The following is a 20,351-nucleotide window of genomic DNA, read 5'->3' on the forward strand; positions in this document are numbered from 1 at the left end:
CAGAGTCCACCACCCTCTCCTCCTCTTCAGCCTCTAACCTCCCTCCCTCCCCCCTGTTTCTCTATTCCACAGTCAACTGAAGCTCACAGGGATGTAAGGGCGGTATTTTCTCCCTTGGACCCCCCCCACCACCACCACCACTCCTCCTTTTTCTCTTCTCCCACCCCCCTTGCTCTTCTCTCTTCTTCTTCTTCGCTCTTCTTCTTCTTCTTTATCTTGCTAACTTGTGAATGGCAGCCAATCAGGGGCAGAGTCGCCTCGGCTTCAGCCTCGGTGACATCCACCGCCAGAAGTGATGCACTGCTAGAGAAAGGGAGAGGAGGAGGAGGAGGAGGGGAGAGAGAGAGAGAGGAGGAGGAGGGAGGAGGAGGGAAGAGGGAGAGAGGGAGGAAGAGAGAAAGAGAGGAGAGAGATGATGGAAGGAAAGTGTAGAGGAGGAAAGAAGCCAGAGAGCGGGGAGGAGGAATGAAGCGAGGGAGGGAAGAGAGACTGAGAGAGGCATAGGGTGAGGGAGGGAGGCGAGCAGGACTCTCTCTCTCTCTTTTTTCCACACACACACACACACACACACACACACACACACACACTCATACACATTCGCACCAGCTGTGCTGTTGTCAGTCTTGGAATGTAAGCACTGCCGTGAGGAGTCAGATTCTCCACCGCTAAGCACTGCTAAGGAGTAGGAACACAGTACCGAGCACTCAGTGACACAGATGGATGCTAAGCTGTGAAAAATCAAAAAGGTAAGGGCTTTTTTTTCTCTCCCCCCTCCAACCCCCACCTCTCCTTCTTCTTCTTCTTCTCCCTGATTAATGTTTAGGGATATATTTCTATTTTGTCTGCCTCCAGTCTCCGGTGGGGATGATTCTTTGCACTGTGACAAAGCCAGGCTAAAACGCAGCACATATCTGGTGGGGAAAAAAGAAAAAAAGAAAAGAAGTGTTGCAACTTCAAAGCTGAATCGACTCAACTAGAAAAATGATTCAATTTGCCGTCCGACGCTCCTCGTCTGCGTGGGTTATTCGTGCATGAGGTGCTCTTGAAAATGCGAGAAAACTGTGTTCGGACAAATTCAACTTGTTCATTTTGGGCGTCTGGAACGCGCAGCCTGTAGGCACCTGTCACACCGTACATGTAACTTTAAGATGCATGGGATCATACTGTGCTTTGATACAGACCGGTGTTAAGTTTGCCTGTCGTTCCAAAGTGCTACAGCAGCTATTCTCCCTACTGTGCATGTGTACAGTACCTCTGTGTATACATGACTGTCTCCAATTTGTGTTTGCACCTTTTCAAGCGCCTCAATCCGAGCTGTGTGTGCGCTGAGAGGCAGCGAGGGAGAATCATACTTGTGATGTGCTGTGGGCAGATTTGATGGAGAGGCACTGTACCATTCATATCTGTATGGAAACGCATGAAGGTGTTTCTTTTTTGCTGGGGTTTTTTTTTTGTTATCATCTTCAAGCATTTGCAACAAGAGCAGCCAGTGGTGTTACAGGGTATGAACATGTGCATATCCTTCCACAGCACAAACTTAATCCAGCCCTGACTCTCTCTTCTTTTTTCAGTTTTTTTCCTCCCCCTCCACCCCCCTCACTCCTCCCGTGTGCTGCCTCATGCACAGACAGCTTTACAGTCACCAAAGTGATATATTAGGGCTTAGCAGCTTGCACCAGGTCACCCATGTAACGCCATTATTGTTTAGCGCAAATTAGCCACTAACATGCTCCCTGAATTATCGTTAGATGCGGAGTGACCTTTCAGCATTAAAATGAAAAGAGGTGGAAATCCATTCTCCCACACAGGCGGAGAGGCTCTCGGGAGCTTTGCTATATGGCTGCTTTTTTCAAGGCTCACACATGAATATTTATTTGGGAAAAACACTATGTATATTAGTGAGGGAGCAGTAAACAAGCAGGAGGAGATCAATGTGAAATAATGAAAGTATTGTGGACGTTTTGGTCCACTTCGGATTGAATTTTCTCGCAGGAGTGTCTTTTCTTGCAGTTTGGCAACCTGGAAGACTTCATTATTAGCTTGTTAAAATGCATGCGCCCTCCCTCATGGCATCCCAACATAAACAATGCATTTTTTTCCCCCTTCTTAAATAATATGTAGAGTGGATTTTTTATGTTCCTCTTTCACTGTCAACCTTTTCAAGAAAGAGCCCCCCCGTGCAAAAAACCCCCCTCGGAGTAGCTTTTCAGTGAGGAAGTGTGCACTGTATCACAAAATTGCTTTGAGGATTTCAAAACATGAGTAAAGCTTGCTGAGGTTTGCCAAAGACCGCAGCCAGGCAGGGAGGCAGCGAGTTGGGAAGGTCTAGGGCTCCACCAAGTGGAGGCCGGCGCCGGTGCTGCATCTTTGGTGCATCGACGCCCCTCATGCTAGATTTATACTCCGTCTGTGGTGGCCTGTCAATACCAGGCTAGCAATCACTGAAGCCACTCAAACTGCCAATCACCTCACCCTGCTTTTGAGCACCCAAGCTCACCTCACATGTACGGGGGTTAGGATTTGTCACTGCAGACAAAGAAAAAAAAAACAACAAAAAAAAAAACCTCGATAAATCTCGCTGTTGAACAAACTGTACAAAAACATGGCCAGGACTAATCATGACATCCCTCTGATGACCTTCCAACCTCCCTTTGCTCTCTCTCCATCTTCGTCTTTTGCCTCCCTCCCTCCACTTATTGCACCTCTGTCTGGGTTTATTTATGGTTGCCATACAATATACTCACTTGTTGAATTCCTCGAATCCAAAGAGGCGGGGAAGGGGGTTTTAAAGGCAGCACTTTGGAATTGGGTCAATATTTGTGGAGGAGGTGCTTAATTGTGTCGCCCCACCCTTATGCAATGCTGGATTTGTGTATGAATGCATGCATATGTGTAGGTATTAATGTGCCGCTGTGATAATATGCGGTACAATTTAAGACATTTCATTCTTCCTTTGGCAGCGTGGCTCTTAATGAAGCTCTTTTTGTTGCTTTATATATAGAAATGCAGAAAATTCAATCTTGTATTTGATTTGCTTTCTGAAAACATGACATTAGCAAATCCACTGCCTACATTTGCTTGTACAATAAATGGATATTTAAGAGGCAACTTTGCAAAAAGACAGAGAAGAGAATTTATAGGTTAATAATCTCCCATGGATTTGAATTTATTCTGCATGTAAGCCCTCTTAAACAGCTCCACCAAACCACACTCCTGCTGCATATTGCACCCATAATTATTGTCCTAGTAAAGTCAGAGAATACATAAAAGTGCTTAGTTGCAGTATTTTTTAGGGGAAAACCTGCTTTTTCAAATTTGGGATGCATGTGCATGGAAATAAAATAGGAATTATACAGATGTGCAAGGCTGTGCTTTTCGAGGAAGCATATCCTGATGAACAGCTACTTTATATCTGATCAAAGATATTCTTATTCAGCTAAACAAGAATGTATAATTTGCAGATTACAGAAATGGAACACAGCCGAGCTCCTGCCAGAATGTGCCTCAGCCAAGATTAAGAATAACAACACTTAAAAGCATATTTAACAATTTTGTCCCTTCACATCTGTGTCTTTTAATGCCAAGCCACATGAGCTGCCAACAACTTCATCTAATCATAAACAACTTTATTTTTTTCTCCCTCTTTTTTTTTTTTTAAATAAACCCCCACTGTTTAATAGGCTGAATAAGTTGAGATAATTCAGCTGGAGTCTATAAGATCTGGCGTGGATTCAGCATGCTCGCTCATCCCTTAATGGAGTGTTTGGAAGAATTCTGAAAAGAAACACTGGCCTAATGCTTAACAGGCACACCACATCAAAGATTAATATCCAGAATGCTATTAAAACTCAAGGACAGGCTGGAATGATAATTAGAAAATGCAATCACAAGCATCAGACGAGATTAATTGCGAGGCGGCGTTTCCTGATTCCGGCAAAGGCACGTGTCACACTCATGTCACATTACGAGCAGGAAAATAACATAAAAAATGTAGCTCTGATCAGCGATTTACGACTCCATCTACATTTTTTATCTCCGCTACTGTGGCGATACTTTGACAAAATAAAACACTCTGTACTGTCAGTGCCGCTCTAATTCATATGTACAGTCTGTGCTCGGACATCTTTATAGATTCTTGAAAGGTTTGGATCGGTTCTTCCAGGCCAGTGAAGCTGCTACCAGGAGATCTTTCTGCAGTGTTTATGCACAAGAAACTTTGATCAGCTCAGTCAAAGATTACTCAGTGGCTTTTATGAAAATTACCGCTGATTAAACAACTCCAGTGTCTAAGAATAAACAGACTGAGCGATGTTTTACATTGAGATTTCATTACCAAGATGTTTTGATTTGCCATTCAAAAGGATTACATTCATTTATATTTGACACTCCACTTTCAATCAATGGAACCGTAATACTAATTTGTTCATAGACAGCCGCGGATCCTTTGTTCGCGCCAACAACTCCACTGACATTACAGTCCTTATTTAATTCCTCCGAACAAAAGCAGAAGAATTGCGAAAACTGTGCCTTTACGCAGCGTTCCCCGAGGTACACAGAATGAACGGCTGTCAGGATAACTCTCCAGCCTTTCCACGGGAACCCTTCTAAATGGGTTCTTTTAGAAAGAGAGGAAAGATTTATTAGGATTAACTTGCAAAAGAACATAAATTATGCATGCACACCCAAATTACCTATCAGGACCAGGCCTGGTGGGGACGCAGCCTCATAGTGAAGTATTGGAAGAAGACTGCCAATAACACAAAATCCCTGACAGATACCTGGGGATCATTTTTGGTGATGTTGGCGTTTCACTACATATCTATATGGGGTTTTTTTTTCCCTCTTCCTTTTCCAGGACATCGTAACATCTTGGGGGGAGTAAAAATCAATGAAATTAACCATCAGTAATGGATGCAAAAAAATGACATGAACTGGACGGATGGAGATGAAAAAGACACATTTCCTTTAAGCAAGACAATCCATTTCTACATATGTTTCAGGCTTTGGAGCTTCTTTTTTTTGTGCGATGTAAGTGAACGTTAAAAAAAATATATAAAATTTTCCAAGGAGAGTGTATTTTGCTCATGTCAGAGGCACTCTGCTCCCAGAGACGCCTGTATTAAGCCATTCAAACATGCTCATCGGGCCTTTGAAGCATGTCATCAGTGTTTTCATATCATCAGTAATGCAACGTATAATTAGTGAAGTGCAGCTCGCTCCTTTACAGCGCTGGGGGAGAGAAGGACGGTCTGATTGTGAAGTCCACTGAATTTACTCAAAGTGAGATTAGCAGCCTCCAAAAGGTGCACATTTTGCACAGGAAAGAAGGTTATTATGTGTGATTTCTGTAGGAATAAAGGAACAAAGTGTGCAGGCTCGGTCACTTTAATTAGCAGAAATGTATTAAATAAATAAATAACCACCTCTCATAAACCCCCAGCACATTATGAATGTGTCAAAGTCAGCTGATTTTAATACAAAACAAGGAGCATGGGTGATTAAACTTAATTTGAATTTGACACTCACTCTGTTGGTAATGCACTGGGATTATTGCAGTGACACATTTCTACTGCGATGACTTCTTCTTTTGATTTTTTTCACACCCCCAATCATTTATCACAAGTTTGTCTAATGAGTTCCACTGCATTAGTTTTGAATACTTTCTTCTTATTACATGATTTAAATATATAAGTCTCCGAATGGGGGGGTTTGAAGAGCTTCAAATTGTTATGACTTCATTAATTTTTACTGATCTCGATGCTACATTTTGACCTCTGAGCTCACCTTCCCTCGCACCAAGCCCACAGAAGACATGTCTAGCTGCTGATTGCATCATTTCTATAGCTGCTGCCCTGCTAAAGCACAAACTGAAAGGAAGATGTGCACCGAGCTGCTGGGCATACAAGCCTATTGTAAGCTGCCTGCTATTTCCAGTGGTCCCTCTACCATGCTAGGATTTAAAGGATATTGTAAAAGAGATACATGAGTATCCTGATGTGCTTCTTGACTTCCTCTTTTTTTTTCTGCTTTTTTTCCCCCACAGGGATCCAAAGGACATCAAAGAAACGGAATACAATGTCTGTTGTGGTGACGCTACCTTCCAGTGTTCATCTACTCACCAGTTTATCGCCATAATTGAGAAGTTGCCCAGGACACTTTCCCCAGCTGATCGGATACCATGATAGCCAATCAGATTCTGCTCCTGCTCCTGATGCTGTCCGTCCTGCCGTCCAGCGCTGCCCTCCCCCTGTCGCCTGGGAATATTGGGAATCTGTTTGGGACGTCGGAGAGCGATGGCAAGATTCTCCAGCGCTCCAAACGTGGATGGATGTGGAATCAATTCTTTCTGCTGGAGGAATACACAGGAAATGACCATCAATATGTCGGCAAGGTAACGTGTGCAAACAGCATTGTCTGAGGACTAATTATAGAACGTTTAAGCTTGTTGGAGAAGTGTTTGATGTAACTGGCTGAAGATGAATGGGGCTGCCAGAAACCTGGCTGCTAAGGGTGCAGTTAACGATCAGATAGGCACGAGTGCAAAACAAACTCTTTTTTTCCCCCCTGCAAGCCTTCCACAGTACTTTTTTTCCACACTGTTTGCACTGTTATATCTAAAAACCAATCTCCCATTGATTACTTATTGGGCAGGTGCCATCAATAAGAGACTATCTCACCGATAGCAGAGAAACAACAATGTGCGCCTTTAATAATGGCGAATATTAAAGTCATTTCCGGCATCGCAATCACTGCTCAGATCAGGCAAGGATTCATGAGCCAAAGGAGCTGCTGGTGGTGGTGGTGGTGGTTCCTAAATGAGACCTTGAGGAGCTGTGCGGACATTGTGACAGATGACACAAAAAAACACAAAAACCCCCCACAAATAAAATAAGCAGACAGTGACACCTACTGCTCGGTAACTGAAATCAAACCCTGACACAAGGTGTGCTTAAGACAGCTAAGGCCAAGCTGTCTACTCTCTGCCTTGCAATTTACACTAACTTCTGTCTTTTCTGACCAAATTAAATAACTGTATTTGAGAGTATTTGTAATCAGGAGCTGTTGCTATGCCCACGCTACTAGTTTGCAATAAACATTCATCCTGCATTTCTAGATTTTTAGTTTGGATTTTTGATTAGCCACCGACAGTAATGGATGTCTGATAGTAGTAAAGAGTTGGGCAACTGTCTGCATGAGACTGTGATGGTTCTTAAAGGTTCTTCCAGTCAAGGAGAAATATAGAATTATAAACTTATCCCTAGTGTTTGAATCCCAACCTCTCAATCATAACCTAGCAACTTACCAAGAACCCCGTTCAGTAAGAGGAAAGCTGCTGTTAACAGACTCGACTAGTAGGGATATTTGACTATGAAGGCTACTCAGTTAACTATTAGAGTAAGAGGGATAGATGTCTGGATGAAGGCAGCCAGAAGCTAGGCGACATAATTGCACAAGAGTTTTCTAATCATCAATGAGCCTGTCAACACCATTAGCTAACACAATGTAGCATTAGAACACAGGAGTGATGGTTGCTGGAAATGTTCCTCTGTACCTCTATGGAGATATTCCATTAAAAATCAGCTGTTTCCAGCTACAATAGTCATTTACCACATTAACAATGTCTAGACTGGATTTCTGATTAATTTAATGTTCTCTTCATTGAAAATAAAATGCTTTTCTTTCAAAATAAGGACATTTCTTAATGACCCCAAGCTTTTGAATGGTAGTGCATATTTGCAAGAGCTCTTCGAAAGTTTGTGTAGAAGTTTGACACAAACTAAAATTCATATCAGGTCAAGGAAACTCCAAACAGGCACCCAATTAAAACCAGAGGAGCAATCTGATGCCAAATCTTGCAAGGCACACACAAATAAAAACCAAAAAACGCAGAGTTTCAGGACAATGCTCCACTCTTTCTCCACCCACCCAGATCAGAGAGGTTGTTGACAGCTCACCCCTGCTCGCACTATAAAGACAGGTGTGATGGGGGAACGCTACAGTTATCAACTCCAGGGAGGAAAATGAGGTGACTGTCGACAGCCAATTTTCTCAGAGGAAGCTCGCTTTCATCACACACCTCATTCTCTGGAGTAAACAAGTGTCTTGTGCAAGGTTGAGGAGGGGGATATGACAACTTCTTTTGCCAAAACCATCATCCTGATGCGGCGAAGAGAAAGGAACAGAAGAATAGAAAAATAAATGGAGAAAAAAAGGGGTAGGAAGAGAGAAGGATGAGGAGGAAAACATATCAATCAAGAAGGCCAATGAAATTCACCTTGTGTTATGCGATGAAGCAGCATGACTATAAATGGGGCCATCCGGCGATATGTCGCTGACTTTTTAGTTTTTTTTTCATCTTCTTGATGCTTTCTGGCACCCAACTTCTGTGGCATGACAGCAATCACATTCACCAGCTCCCAACTCTTCCTGTGTCCAATATCATTCACTATTAAACTGTCAGAAAAACACGAGGCAGTAATAAATTACTGCGGGAGGAGGAGGAGGAGGAGGAAGGGGGAGAAAATAGGGCAGGCACATGTTTCATTCTGCTTTACAGAGGGACCTGTGGCGATACACATCACTAATGCCATCGGTTTAACTTTGCAGCTGGTGACAAAGAGGCAGATATGCAGAGAATAAGTGGAAGAGGAGACACAGACAGAGAAAAGGGCTAGCTTGACACATGGAGCACAAGTTAAAGCCGTCATTTTTCAAGCAAATCGCTGAATATTCCCTCAAAAGTGACAATTTGCTGCTTTCTTTGCAGAATGATATAGTGATACAAAGGGAAGAACAAACAAAAAGTGTGAAAGAATCAGTGACTGATGGAAAAAAAAGAAGGAATTTAAACCAAAAAGCACTCTCATGCTCGGCACAAAGCCATCAAAGCCTTGATGGTCTTCCACATAAAGATCACTTAATGGCCTTTGCAGTGCACCGTGGGAGACCTTGTTTATTTCACATTCAATCAAACCTCTCTAATCAGCCCACACACACTCACTAACTCTGTCACTTGAGTTTGATTTCTTGATTATGGCAATCAAACGTGATGTAAAGAACAGTCACGCTCTCGGCTGCTGCACTTTGGGCGACCGAAATATCTAACAAATGCGGCCGGCGTTGCTTATCGAGGTGTTCAGAAAGACACGCAGCTCGGAGGCTTAACACGCCGAATAGTGCTGACTGATACCTCACAGAATGACGGAGACAAATAACTTCATTATTAAAGCCCAGATTCTTGCTCCTTTTACCTTACTTCAACTGCCAACAATGACAAAAAAAAAAGAAAATGCATGCTATATTTCACAAAGTGCACAGAATCCCAGCGTAAAAACCCACAAATCTCATTTTAACTGACTTTCACGGGGCCATTATTGAGTGTGAGTCGCTCACTGTGTGCAGCTGTGGTGCCCTACTTCTTAATCAGGGCTGCCGAGTGTGAATACTTGCAATGCTGAGCAATACAACCGCAAACTTTGGATTCTGGAGCATTTGAGTGGTGCTTTTGATGGCAAATAAATCCTATTAAATTCTCGGTACACTGCATTGTCTCGTTGCCTTGTAAACAAAATTTGCTGCGCCAAATTAAAATATTCAAGCGAGCTCACTTTGTTGTGGTAATATTTTGACAATAAGTATCCTTGGGATTTTTTATTTTTTTTTTGCAAGGCCTCGCTCAGTGCTGCTCTGCATGAATTTTTCAGAACTTGCACAAGCTATAGAAAACACAAAGAGATACTGTAAGCTGTAACCTTAACCTACATATTGTACATTACAGTACAGTGCTGCCATGGTAAAGAATTTGAGCAGAAGTCTTAAGAGACAGACGGGGGAAGAAGGAAGAGTAATTATTCTGTATCCGTCCTGCGCTCTATTTTGCTATCTCCTCTTTCCAGCAGCAAGCAATGCTTACCAGAGACCTGACAAGAATTGCCAATGATTCGCTGCTTTACTGACAATTCCTCAGTGTTTGTGCAAGGCGATTTAACTCATCAAGGCTCTCTTCTGTGCTTCTGTTGTAAGGCCTTGAAAAGGCTGTGTTTGTGCTGCAAGGCCTTGAAAGGAGAGCCACTAAATCTCTGCAACTATAGTGTGGTAGTGCTAACATTTGATTTTGTTAGGGCTGTGTGAAAGCACTTTGTGCCACAGTATCAATGTCAGCTGTTTTTTTCCAGAGCTGTACAAGATTATCACGCAGAGTTTAGCACACTTCGACGCATGAAGACTCACTTCTCGTGCATGTCAATAAAAACCCAGACTTTAAGTGAGTACGCCGCATTGAATGCATTAAATTTGTATCGTTTCTACGGGACATCCCAGCAGAAATCAAATCCTAAAGCTCCTCCACGCTGCTGGCACGGTGCCGCCTCGCCTGATATAGATAACCAGAGCACTTTTATTTTTAGATGCCATGTTATCTCACACTAACATCGCTTAGTTATGCAGAATCCCTCCTTATTTACAGTAGCGCTCTGTCAGGAATCTATAAGGCCATGGGGAGGGAAGTGTTTTCACCCATATGCTATGTAAATATCCAATAACCACCACAAGTGCATGGGGTAAAGGCTTGCAGGCTTCAATCTAGACTAAGGGAAATATGCAAAACGCAAGGTTCTGCAAAGAGTGTAAAATTCCTATTATCTTGTAGACAGCTTGGCTGCATAGGTATAGGCTCCTTTGATGGTGGGTTGTTTGCTGTTTTTTGCTCCTCCGCTTCATTTTTTATTTTTTTTTGTACTGCAGGATTAACAACCAAGACTTAGAAATATGGTAATAATCAGATAAAAAACCTCTTGGAGAATATAATCAAAAGATTTAGAAGAGAGGGAAAAAAAGCACAATTCCTGTGGTGTGTGACATGGTCTGAAATTGCGCTGGCCTAATTATTACAGTGTGAACACAGAAGTGTGTTTGAACAGCCACAGTTCTGAGCATGAGTGATGAAATGTGTTCTTCTCATGTCACGGAGGAGTTTGAACGTTGCACGAGGAGCTTCCATACAGAAACAATGAATTTCAAAGTCGGGAAAAGGAGATTTAAACATTTGAGATGCGTTTTATTTTTTTTTAAAAAGGGATTAATAGCACATACCTCTGATATGAAGTCTATTTGAATGCAAAAATTCATACAAACACTCTCCTGCTCGCCAAAATGAGCCTGTCATTCAGAGTCAATAGCAGTAGCAGCCTTCACATCCATAACAGCCTAAATCCTTGGTTCACTAGCCTACAGCTTAGCAGAGAATTCATATTCACAAACAATGAATAGACTGTCTCCGAGCACAAATATATGTGAGGATTCAAGCCGACTGATATTCCTCTTTAATAGACTTTGGATAATGGAGTTCATCTGCATGAAAACATTTTCAAACACAGTGCCAAATACTGTGTATATTGTTCATTTGAACTTGACAGCATCTTGTTTTTCCACATGCGTCCCTGTTTTGTTTTTTTTGTTTTTTTTAATCTGCCTGAGCATAGCTAGCACTCTGGCAATATATTTCTGATTTCCATCCAAAACTTGTACTGTTGACATCACTCTTCCAACTGTGGGGAAAAAATAATTAGTTTCCTCACAGCATGCAGACATTAATATTAATAAGTTACTGACGTACATTCTGTGTCCCTAACTACTTGTCATTTAAAATGTGAACCCATGAGATAGCGCTCTAAATATATCTGCTGACAGATCCAGTACAGTAATGAGCTTGAATCAAGTGTCTGTCACAGCGCGCCGCCATTACTCCTCTGTGACACTTAGAGATGCTTCAAGGTGATGGATAGGTCAGAGGTGACTAATTTTAGCAATTGTTGCTGTAGGTCAGGTTTTCATCATTTTTCAAAGGCACAATCTGGAAGAAAAATCTCAGACTAATTTGATGTGGAGTAATGGGGTATGTCACCACTTGACACTGCGGGTGCCGAGACGCCATCCTGTGCCGCGATTGGGGGAATGAAACAGATTCCTCGGTGGGTTTTTACGCCGTTATTTCAGTTTTCACAAGGGTGTCAGGGGTTTTTAGACATTTGGTCTGAGGTGGAAAATGTCGAGGAAGTCTGTTCTGACTGATCCTTTGAGATACTATTCCAGTCTGAACCAAAAATTAGGGGGATTTTTGAGCAGAAATGTGTGCATAATCACCTGAAATTTACAAAATATTGTACTGGATAGCTTAGAATGAGCCTTTCATGTTACATAGGGAGCCGATCTGCCTCCTTGGAGCTTCTTGTATTGGTTTCTACAGTCGCCCAGCACTAAAAAACAAAAAACGGCTCAAGAGAAGGCCTTTTGAGTATCAACATTAAGGTTGAAACCACTTTGGCTTCTAATTTGGAAGCTGGACAAGTAATGCATTGGTTGCATTCTGCTACTACATCACTAGATACTATGAAATCCAACATAATGGTACTCTAATTAGATTAACTAGTCATCTTGAGACGAGTCGGGGCAGTTAAAAGTTCAATATTACCAATGCTTTAGAGTTTAAATTAACTTTTAAAGGCAAAAAAGAGAGAAAATCTCAACATCAAATGTATAAAACCAAAGTTAGGTATCAGTGGAGACTCAGAAAATGTTGGAAATACTCTTCTGTTAGCATTGCAAGCTCATTAGATGTTGTTGATAGCAAGGTAAGGTTTTGTTATTGTGTGGTGAGGTGTTCAAGGGCAATAACTGCTTGGATATATTCCCAATACATATTTTTCTTTCTTACTTTTTAAGTAGAAAGTTAACTTTAAACAGCTATGTAGTGTTGCCAATGGCTACAAAAAACATCTATCCATCCATCCATCCATCCATCCATCCATCCATCCATCCATCCATCATCTACACCACTTAATCCTCATTAGGGTCTCGGGGGGGGGGGGGGGGGGGGGGGGGGGGGGTCTATACCAGCTGACTTAGGGCGAAGGCAGTTGACATCCTGGACAGGTCACCAGTCTATCACAGGGTACAAAAAAAACAACTAAAGCTATCTTTTCTTGTTTTGTTCTTTTCTTGCACAACATCTAAATACAACCCCATGCAGTGCATTTCCATGTGTTAAACTGATTTTTCTGACTTACAGCTACACTCCAACATGGACAAAAACGACGGCAACGTGAAGTACGTGTTGACCGGAGACGGGGCGGGCACCCTGTTCCTGATCGATGAGAAATCCGGGGATATTCACGCCACCAAGAGGCTGGACAGAGAAGAGAAAGCCATGTACACGCTGCATGCCAAGGTCCTGGACAGGAACACCAACGCCGAGCTGGAGCCCGACACCGAATTTAACATCAAAATTCACGACATCAATGACAACGCGCCGAAATTTGCAAAGGAAATCTACTTTGCCAGCGTGCCTGAGATGTCAGAAGTTGGTAAGTTGTGGTTGGCTACAGCTCAAAAGTGAAATGAAGAACTAAAATTGAGTTCCTTGGTTTCTCAAACTTGTTGCTTTTGTAAGCTGTTCATTGGACTGATAGCTGCAATTTAAAGATATCCCTATTTTTCTATTCACCAAAGGATTAAACAACAAACTGAGAAATTAAACAGCATATGCATGTGCAAGGAAAATCATTAGTCCACATTTATCTATTTAAGAATTGATGCAATTATGCAGTTAATAGAATGTGGCAAAAACACTTTTCAGGCAATACAGAAAAAGCAAAAGCACCATCCAGTGTCGTTCATCCATCAGCCTGACTGGCCCTAATGCGCTGCTGTATTCACTTTTTCAAAGTTATTTGCTGTTTTGTGATTGTCATTTGTTTGGTCGGGCTCATTGGGCATTCATAACAAGTAATGCCATTTGCCATTTTTAATAAGCGGCTGAAATATTGAAAGTTTAGATTGTCAGAGTCTTTCCAATTAAGGATTTGCTTCATTGCACTCCACTTCATTCCATTCAAGTAATATAAATAAACCAGTTGGCATGAATATAAACAAAGCTTATGAAAATAATGCACGCAACTTGAAATCAATCCTCAATTATGCAACCGCAAATTAATACACGGGAGCAATCAGGGGGAAATCAAAACCCAATTGCCTATATGACAATAACAATACTCCATTTGGAATTCATATGGCAACATTTTTGCCCAGCTGCATGGATTCAGGCAAAATAATAAATTAAAAAAAGGTGGGTCAGGGTCACCACTGTTGGACCAATAAACTGCCTTATATGTTCAAACTGAAACGCACTGGCTAATCAAACCAGCCACCCATGAAAAAAATCAGCAGCTCCCTTTTATACTATCAGTGCTGGGACTAAGTGGGACAGATGTTCCAGGGTTCATTAGTATGCACGGAGACAGTCAGACCCAAACAGGACACGGCAGAGGTCTCCTGAATGCCAAGGACAGTATTTGCAATGTGGTGTTACTGAAACGCTCGGGTGGATTATGCAGGACTTAATGTGGAAGTGATTTCAATGACAGGATATCTGAGAGGAACTGAGCTCTGTCTAAGCTGAAATGTGTATTAATCTTACTTTATTTGATTCAGGCACCTCGGTGTGTGTGTGTGTCTGTGTGTGTGTGTGTGTGTGTGTGTGTGTGTGTGTGTGTGTGTGTGTGTGTGTGTGTGTGTGTGTGTGTGTGTGTGTGTGTGTGTCCGTCTTTTTATGCAGTTTCATATAGCAAAGAAAACCTTTTCAAAGAGCTCGATCCAGCCCCAGGTGCTGACACTTAGTTACATACAAATATTTCATCTATATGGGCCCAGAACCTTTCAATATTCATCTCATATTGCTGCATCTCTCACTCTGACAACAGGAAACGGACCAAAGTAATGACCTTGCTAAGCCAAAGCCAGTGCAGGTTATAAGAGGACCATAAAAAATACCAATAAACAACATCAGAATCTGCAAAATGCATATTTGTTTGACCTGTTTTACCCTCAAATATAGCCTTCATTCATTCAAAAGTTGGGAAAATTGTGCATTCAGATTAGTTGCTGTCACATTTTGTGTATTAAATTTGTAGTTTTCTTGCTAGCACTCAATGTACTTAAAAATACTTAGAACCAAATATGCTGACTATATGGGCCCAGAAATTTCTAATATTGCAATAATGTCACGTTAATTCTGACTCTGACAACAGAAAAAATATCAAATAAATTACCTTGTTAAACTAAAGGCAGTGCAGGTTATAAGAGGGCCATAAAAACACCAAAAAACATTTACCAGTTTTCCCTTCAAATAAAGCCTGCATTTATTCAAAAAACCTCAAAAAAGGTTAAAGTTTTGCATTTAGATTTGTTGCTGTCACATTTATTGCATCAGACCTGCATTTTTTTTGTTTGCACTCATTGTACAAATACTTAAAAGCAAATATACTGTCTATATGGGCACAGAATCGTCCAATATTCTAATAATGCTGCCTCACTTCTGAATCTGACAACAGGAAAAACATCAATTTATTGACCTTGTTAAGCTAAAAGCATCAGTGTTTCTAAGAGTTTGAAACCGATACTTGTTAAAATACCAAAAACAACACCAGACTCTGCAAAAATGTCTATTTTTGTCCAATTTTACCTCCAAATCTAGCCTTCATTCATTGAAAAACAAATACAAAATGTGCAAATTTTGCATTTAGATTTGTTGCTGTGCCATTTAGGCATCAAGCTTGTAATTGGTTTTGTTAACATTCAATGTCAAAAGGCTGATTCATCACCTAAGGAGATAATGAAGTGTTGAACAAGTAGAACCTTTCAGCTGATATATAAAACACAGTCAACACAAGGGTTGGGCTATGGGGATATGGATGCAGAAACGTCCAGTATCAACAAAAAAAATACCAATTTTATGACCTTCCTAAGCTTAAAGTAACATCGTTTCTAAGAATTTGAAATTGTTATTGATACTTTAACAAGGATCAACACCAGACTTTGCAAAAATGCATTTTTTGGTAAATTTTCCCTTAAAACATAGCCTTCATTCATTCAAAAACAAACACAAACTGTGCAAATTTTACATTTAGATTTGTTGCTGTGACATTTAGGCATCAAGCTTATAACTGTTTTTGTTAGCAATTAATGTCAAAAGGCTGATTTATCGCCTAAGAAGATAATAAAGTCTTGAAGAAGTAGAACCTTTCGGTATCGCTGATATTTAAAACACAGCCAACACCAGGGTTGGAATATGGGGATGTTGACCCAGAAATGTCCAGTATTTGCAGAAAAAAATACCAAATTAATGACTTTGCTCAGCTAAAAGCATCACCGTTTCTAAGAGTTTGACATTGATACTTGTTAAAGTACCAAAAACAACACCAGAGTCTGCAAAAATGTATTTTTTTGGCCAACCTTCAAACATAGCCTTCATTCATTCAAAAACAAAAAACATAAACGTTTTGCATTTTGATTAGATGCAGTGACTTTTTTTTTTTTTTGCATCAAACTGATAATTTAGCTCTATGCTGAAAGGCAGATTCTTCTGTCTTGAAGGAGAACAACCTTTCGGTCTGGCGGATATTTAAAAGACAGCCAACACCAGGGTTTAATCAAAGCAATATTTCCCCCCATGGTGCCAAAGGAGGCCTGGTCACTTATGTTTCAGTTTCACCAAAATGCAGCGGCTACCTTGGCACGACTGCCTTTTTGTAGCCAACTAATTTGATTCCCTGCAGAGGCCTGGGGTTTGACTTGAAAATCAGAGCTTAGTCATTGGCTACCGGTGAAACACGGACGCTACTGGGGCAAGAAAAGTTGTCAGTGTGAGTCATTGCGATGCTGAAACCTGCTCACAGCGAATGTTTTCCATACAAATGGAAAGCGAACCAAAAAAATATCGACTCTGCTGCTCGCTCGCATCTTGGACTCAATACGTGCGGCATCACAGTCAATTAAAATTGACTTTGCATGTTGTTTTTGCAGGTACATCTGTTGTCACAGTAACTGCCACTGATGCCGATGATCAAACATATGGGAACAGCGCCAAGCTCGTATACAGCATCCTGCAGGGACAACCCTATTTCTCTGTGGACTCGGAAAACGGTAAGCCGAACCCAGGAGGATCCCTCGGATGCAGATTCAAATGTCTGGCAAACAGGTTTCTTTGCACTGCTCGGATGGATGATATTAAACTAGCTATCTGTATTTAAAATTCTGCTACTGATCTTTCACCGTTATATGAAGTGTAACAAGGCTGGTTCTTGAAGCGTTCTTATCGTAGAAGAAGCCACTTATTAAAGAAGAATCTGTTTTGTCTGTGAATCAAAAGCTGAAAAAGACAAACCCTTCCAAAGCCATAATTCCCACAATTTAATAACAGCATGTCTAAAATTGGACAGAAATAATAGATGACGTCTTGGGAGGTGGGCTGATTTGCCATCATACCGAGATGTAAGATAGGATGATCAATGTCAATTTCATCTCTGAGCAGTTACTGCACATTACACAGAGCCAGAGCCAGCTCAGCTCTGTTAAAGATACATCCCACCAACTGCTTTATTTACACATTTCATTAGTTTTTGTATCATGTGGAAAAGAAATTAAAGGCCAGTGACATTTGAGAAACAGTGATCCAACAACAGCTGGGCTCCAAGCAGCTTAAAAGTTGCTAATTCTGTTCAGAGACCCTTTAACTAACCACAAACTGAAGCAACAAATGATATTTTTAGGGTTTCAATTGAAAAAAGTCGAAAGTAACATGAAATATGAGACAGATTAACCAAAATTATGCTATATTTTTGCTTTATTCAACATGCTTTTGTGGTTTAAACCAAACACAAGACTCAGAAATGACTACTCTTCACTCAGCCACCATCCGATGCAGATCATATGACTCGCATGCAGCACATAAATGTAGCACTTCTGACACCAGAACAACATTGCCAGGCAACATAATCCGGGCAGCAATTAGATTTCCCTCCAAAACATATTTGGCAAACTAAATTAGAGGCACGTAAATGCAATTTTTTAGGAAACATGAGCGGACACAGACGCATGAACTCACTCTTATCTCATTTTCAGTAAGCCCAAGTTTTCCTTCAAAGCAAGGCAAGATTTTAATTTCTTTCATTTATTTCTTTTTTGGTTTCCAGGCACCATTAAGACAGCCCTACCTGGCATGGACAGAGAACTGAAAGAAAACTACCAGGTGGTGATCCAGGCCAAAGACATGGCCGGACAGATGGGGGGGCTTTCAGGGACCACGACTGTCAGCATCACCCTCTCGGACGTCAACGACAGTCCGCCACGCTTTGCTAACCGTAAGACTGCATTTCTGTCTACGGTGTATTGATTTGTGATGAACTTTTGGTTGTGATAAAGCAATAAATTTCCCTCCCTTGCTGTCAGATTCCTTCCGAGTGACTGCCGTGGAGTCTACGGATATCGGAGGCGCCATCGGACGCATTAAGGCCGATGATCCGGATGTTGGGCATAACGCTGAGATGGAGTACAGCATTGTCGGCGGTCATGACATATTCAACATCATCACTGACCAAACCACACAAGAAGGAGTCATCATAATCAAAAAGGTACCTCACTTTTGCTCCTGATGCCATTTCGTGCTTCCGGCTGGTTACATTTGTGCGTACGTTACAACATGACTCTTTGCAATCTGCAAAAAGCAACAAACATAGCCACTGTTAGCATTCATGCATCTATTACTGGGCTGATAATGGCTGTGCAATCAGACAAAACACTTCTTGTGATAAGCTTCGAAACAAACAGCTGCCTTCCTGATTTCAAGAAGTGGCTAATGGAAACACTTTAGGCAAAACACATTTCCATTACGTATGTATGAGAAATGATTCTAAAGCTCAAGATTCAGCTCATTTGCTTCCTTCACTGTTCAAACACTATAAAAACCTGCATCACGGTTTGAATAAAGTCCAATGTATATTTTCAACTTTTTCTGTCTTTTCGTCTCTCCTTGACATGTAAAAATCCCCCTCTCTCTCCCCAATTATAAGAAAGAACATTTAACTTCAGTAGAAAGACATAAAAGTAGAGTTTTAGATTAGAGAAGCCCCTTGATAACGTTTATTCATGTTAGAAAGATATGACAGAATGTATTTTTTGAACCGTGGTGTAAAATCAGATACCCTAAGCCTGTAAAATGAATAATATAAAAGAGTCCTTTGTTGGAACCTATTTTTAGTTTTCCCCTAAGATCTTCCAGATCAGTATTCCTCACTTGGATTTCTAACTTGGAATTTAGAGTATGAATAAGATAAAGGCAGACGAATGAAATACGATGAGTTGCCTATCAAAATCCCAGAGGCGGACTGTATTTCTTTTTATTTTTGTTGAAAAGTCTACAGCTTGACTTCTGACGCTCTTTCATCTCCAGGCTCTGGATTACGAAAGTAAGAGGGACTACGAGTTCAGAGTGGAGGTGAAGAACACATACTTGGATGCCAGGTTCATCCACGGTCTGCAATTCAAAGACTACGCCACGGTCAAAGTGACGGTGGAGGACGTGGACGAGCCGCCCGTTTTCACCAGGAACCCTTACATCATCGAGGTGCACGAGGACACCGCCGCCGGCAGCTTCGTCGGCGTGGTGTCAGCCAGGGACCCCGACGCCGACAACAAGCCAGTCAAGTACGCAGCAAAGAGACACCGACTGGAAAAACGCCAAACACGCTTCCCCAAATTCACTTTCATTGGGAAATTAAGCAGCAGGAACTCAGAAATTAATCAATGGTCCTGTTTAGCGAACAATTCCTCAGCGAACCCAAGTGGGTGTAATGCTTTTATAGTAGCAGCTTGATTGTTTTAAACACTCATTGTTCCAGCTTTAATTATACTAGTTTAAAAATCAATACCAAAACAAGCAACACATGCTGGAAAGTCTCCTCTTATCAGTCTTTATGGATGAAAATGTGCCCACTTGGTTAAATCTAACCCATCAGCCCAGACATGTGTCAGGGTGGGAGTCAGAGTAGAGGGGTGTGGGGGGAGGAGGGGTGTAGGATGGAAGAAAAGAATATTATTCATGGGTCCCTCCTGGTGATTTCCCAGCGGAAGATGGCGGCGGCCCTGTGAAGTGAATACAGACACTGTTTATTTCTCCTCGAATTATGTAAGCCCTCTGTGGCACGGCGCAAAGTCAAAGTGAAAGAGCCTAATTTGCTGTATCGACTCACACAGCTCAGCGCCGTCGCACACATATGGCGCCTGCCCGTCTCTGACATGGAGATGCGCCACTCTCGGCCCATGCCACATGGCGTATTGTGTTGCATATTCAAATTTTGGGGGGCTCGGATATGAAAGGTGACTATGATAAATGAGCGGGCTCGGGGAGAGATGTGTCATCTTCTGACAAAGGAGAGCAACAGAATACATTTTCTCTGAGGAAATGCGATGTGTGACACATGTTCTTGTTTGAAGTAAAGAAGGACTTTAGCGTGTTTGTC

General features: G+C 41.6%; 1 protein-coding gene across 1 annotated transcript in view; it reads left to right on the plus strand.

Annotated features, from left to right (window-relative positions):
- Nucleotides 1-457: 457 nt before the first annotated feature.
- The window catches only part of cdh10a (cadherin 10, type 2a (T2-cadherin)), a 33,156-nt gene continuing 13,262 nt past the window's right edge, over nucleotides 458-20,351 (plus strand). The window contains exons 1-7 of the mRNA XM_023286352.3: nucleotides 458-746; nucleotides 6,044-6,391; nucleotides 13,067-13,361; nucleotides 16,858-16,977; nucleotides 18,027-18,194; nucleotides 18,283-18,464; nucleotides 19,283-19,536. Of these exons, the coding sequence (XP_023142120.2) occupies nucleotides 6,179-6,391; nucleotides 13,067-13,361; nucleotides 16,858-16,977; nucleotides 18,027-18,194; nucleotides 18,283-18,464; nucleotides 19,283-19,536 (1,232 nt within the window). The 5' untranslated portion in view covers nucleotides 458-746; nucleotides 6,044-6,178. The remainder of the gene's footprint in view (nucleotides 747-6,043; nucleotides 6,392-13,066; nucleotides 13,362-16,857; nucleotides 16,978-18,026; nucleotides 18,195-18,282; nucleotides 18,465-19,282; nucleotides 19,537-20,351) is intronic.

This window comes from Amphiprion ocellaris, chromosome 22 (genome assembly GCF_022539595.1).
Source record: "Amphiprion ocellaris isolate individual 3 ecotype Okinawa chromosome 22, ASM2253959v1, whole genome shotgun sequence".
In the NCBI taxonomy this organism is placed as follows: Eukaryota; Metazoa; Chordata; class Actinopteri; family Pomacentridae; genus Amphiprion; species Amphiprion ocellaris.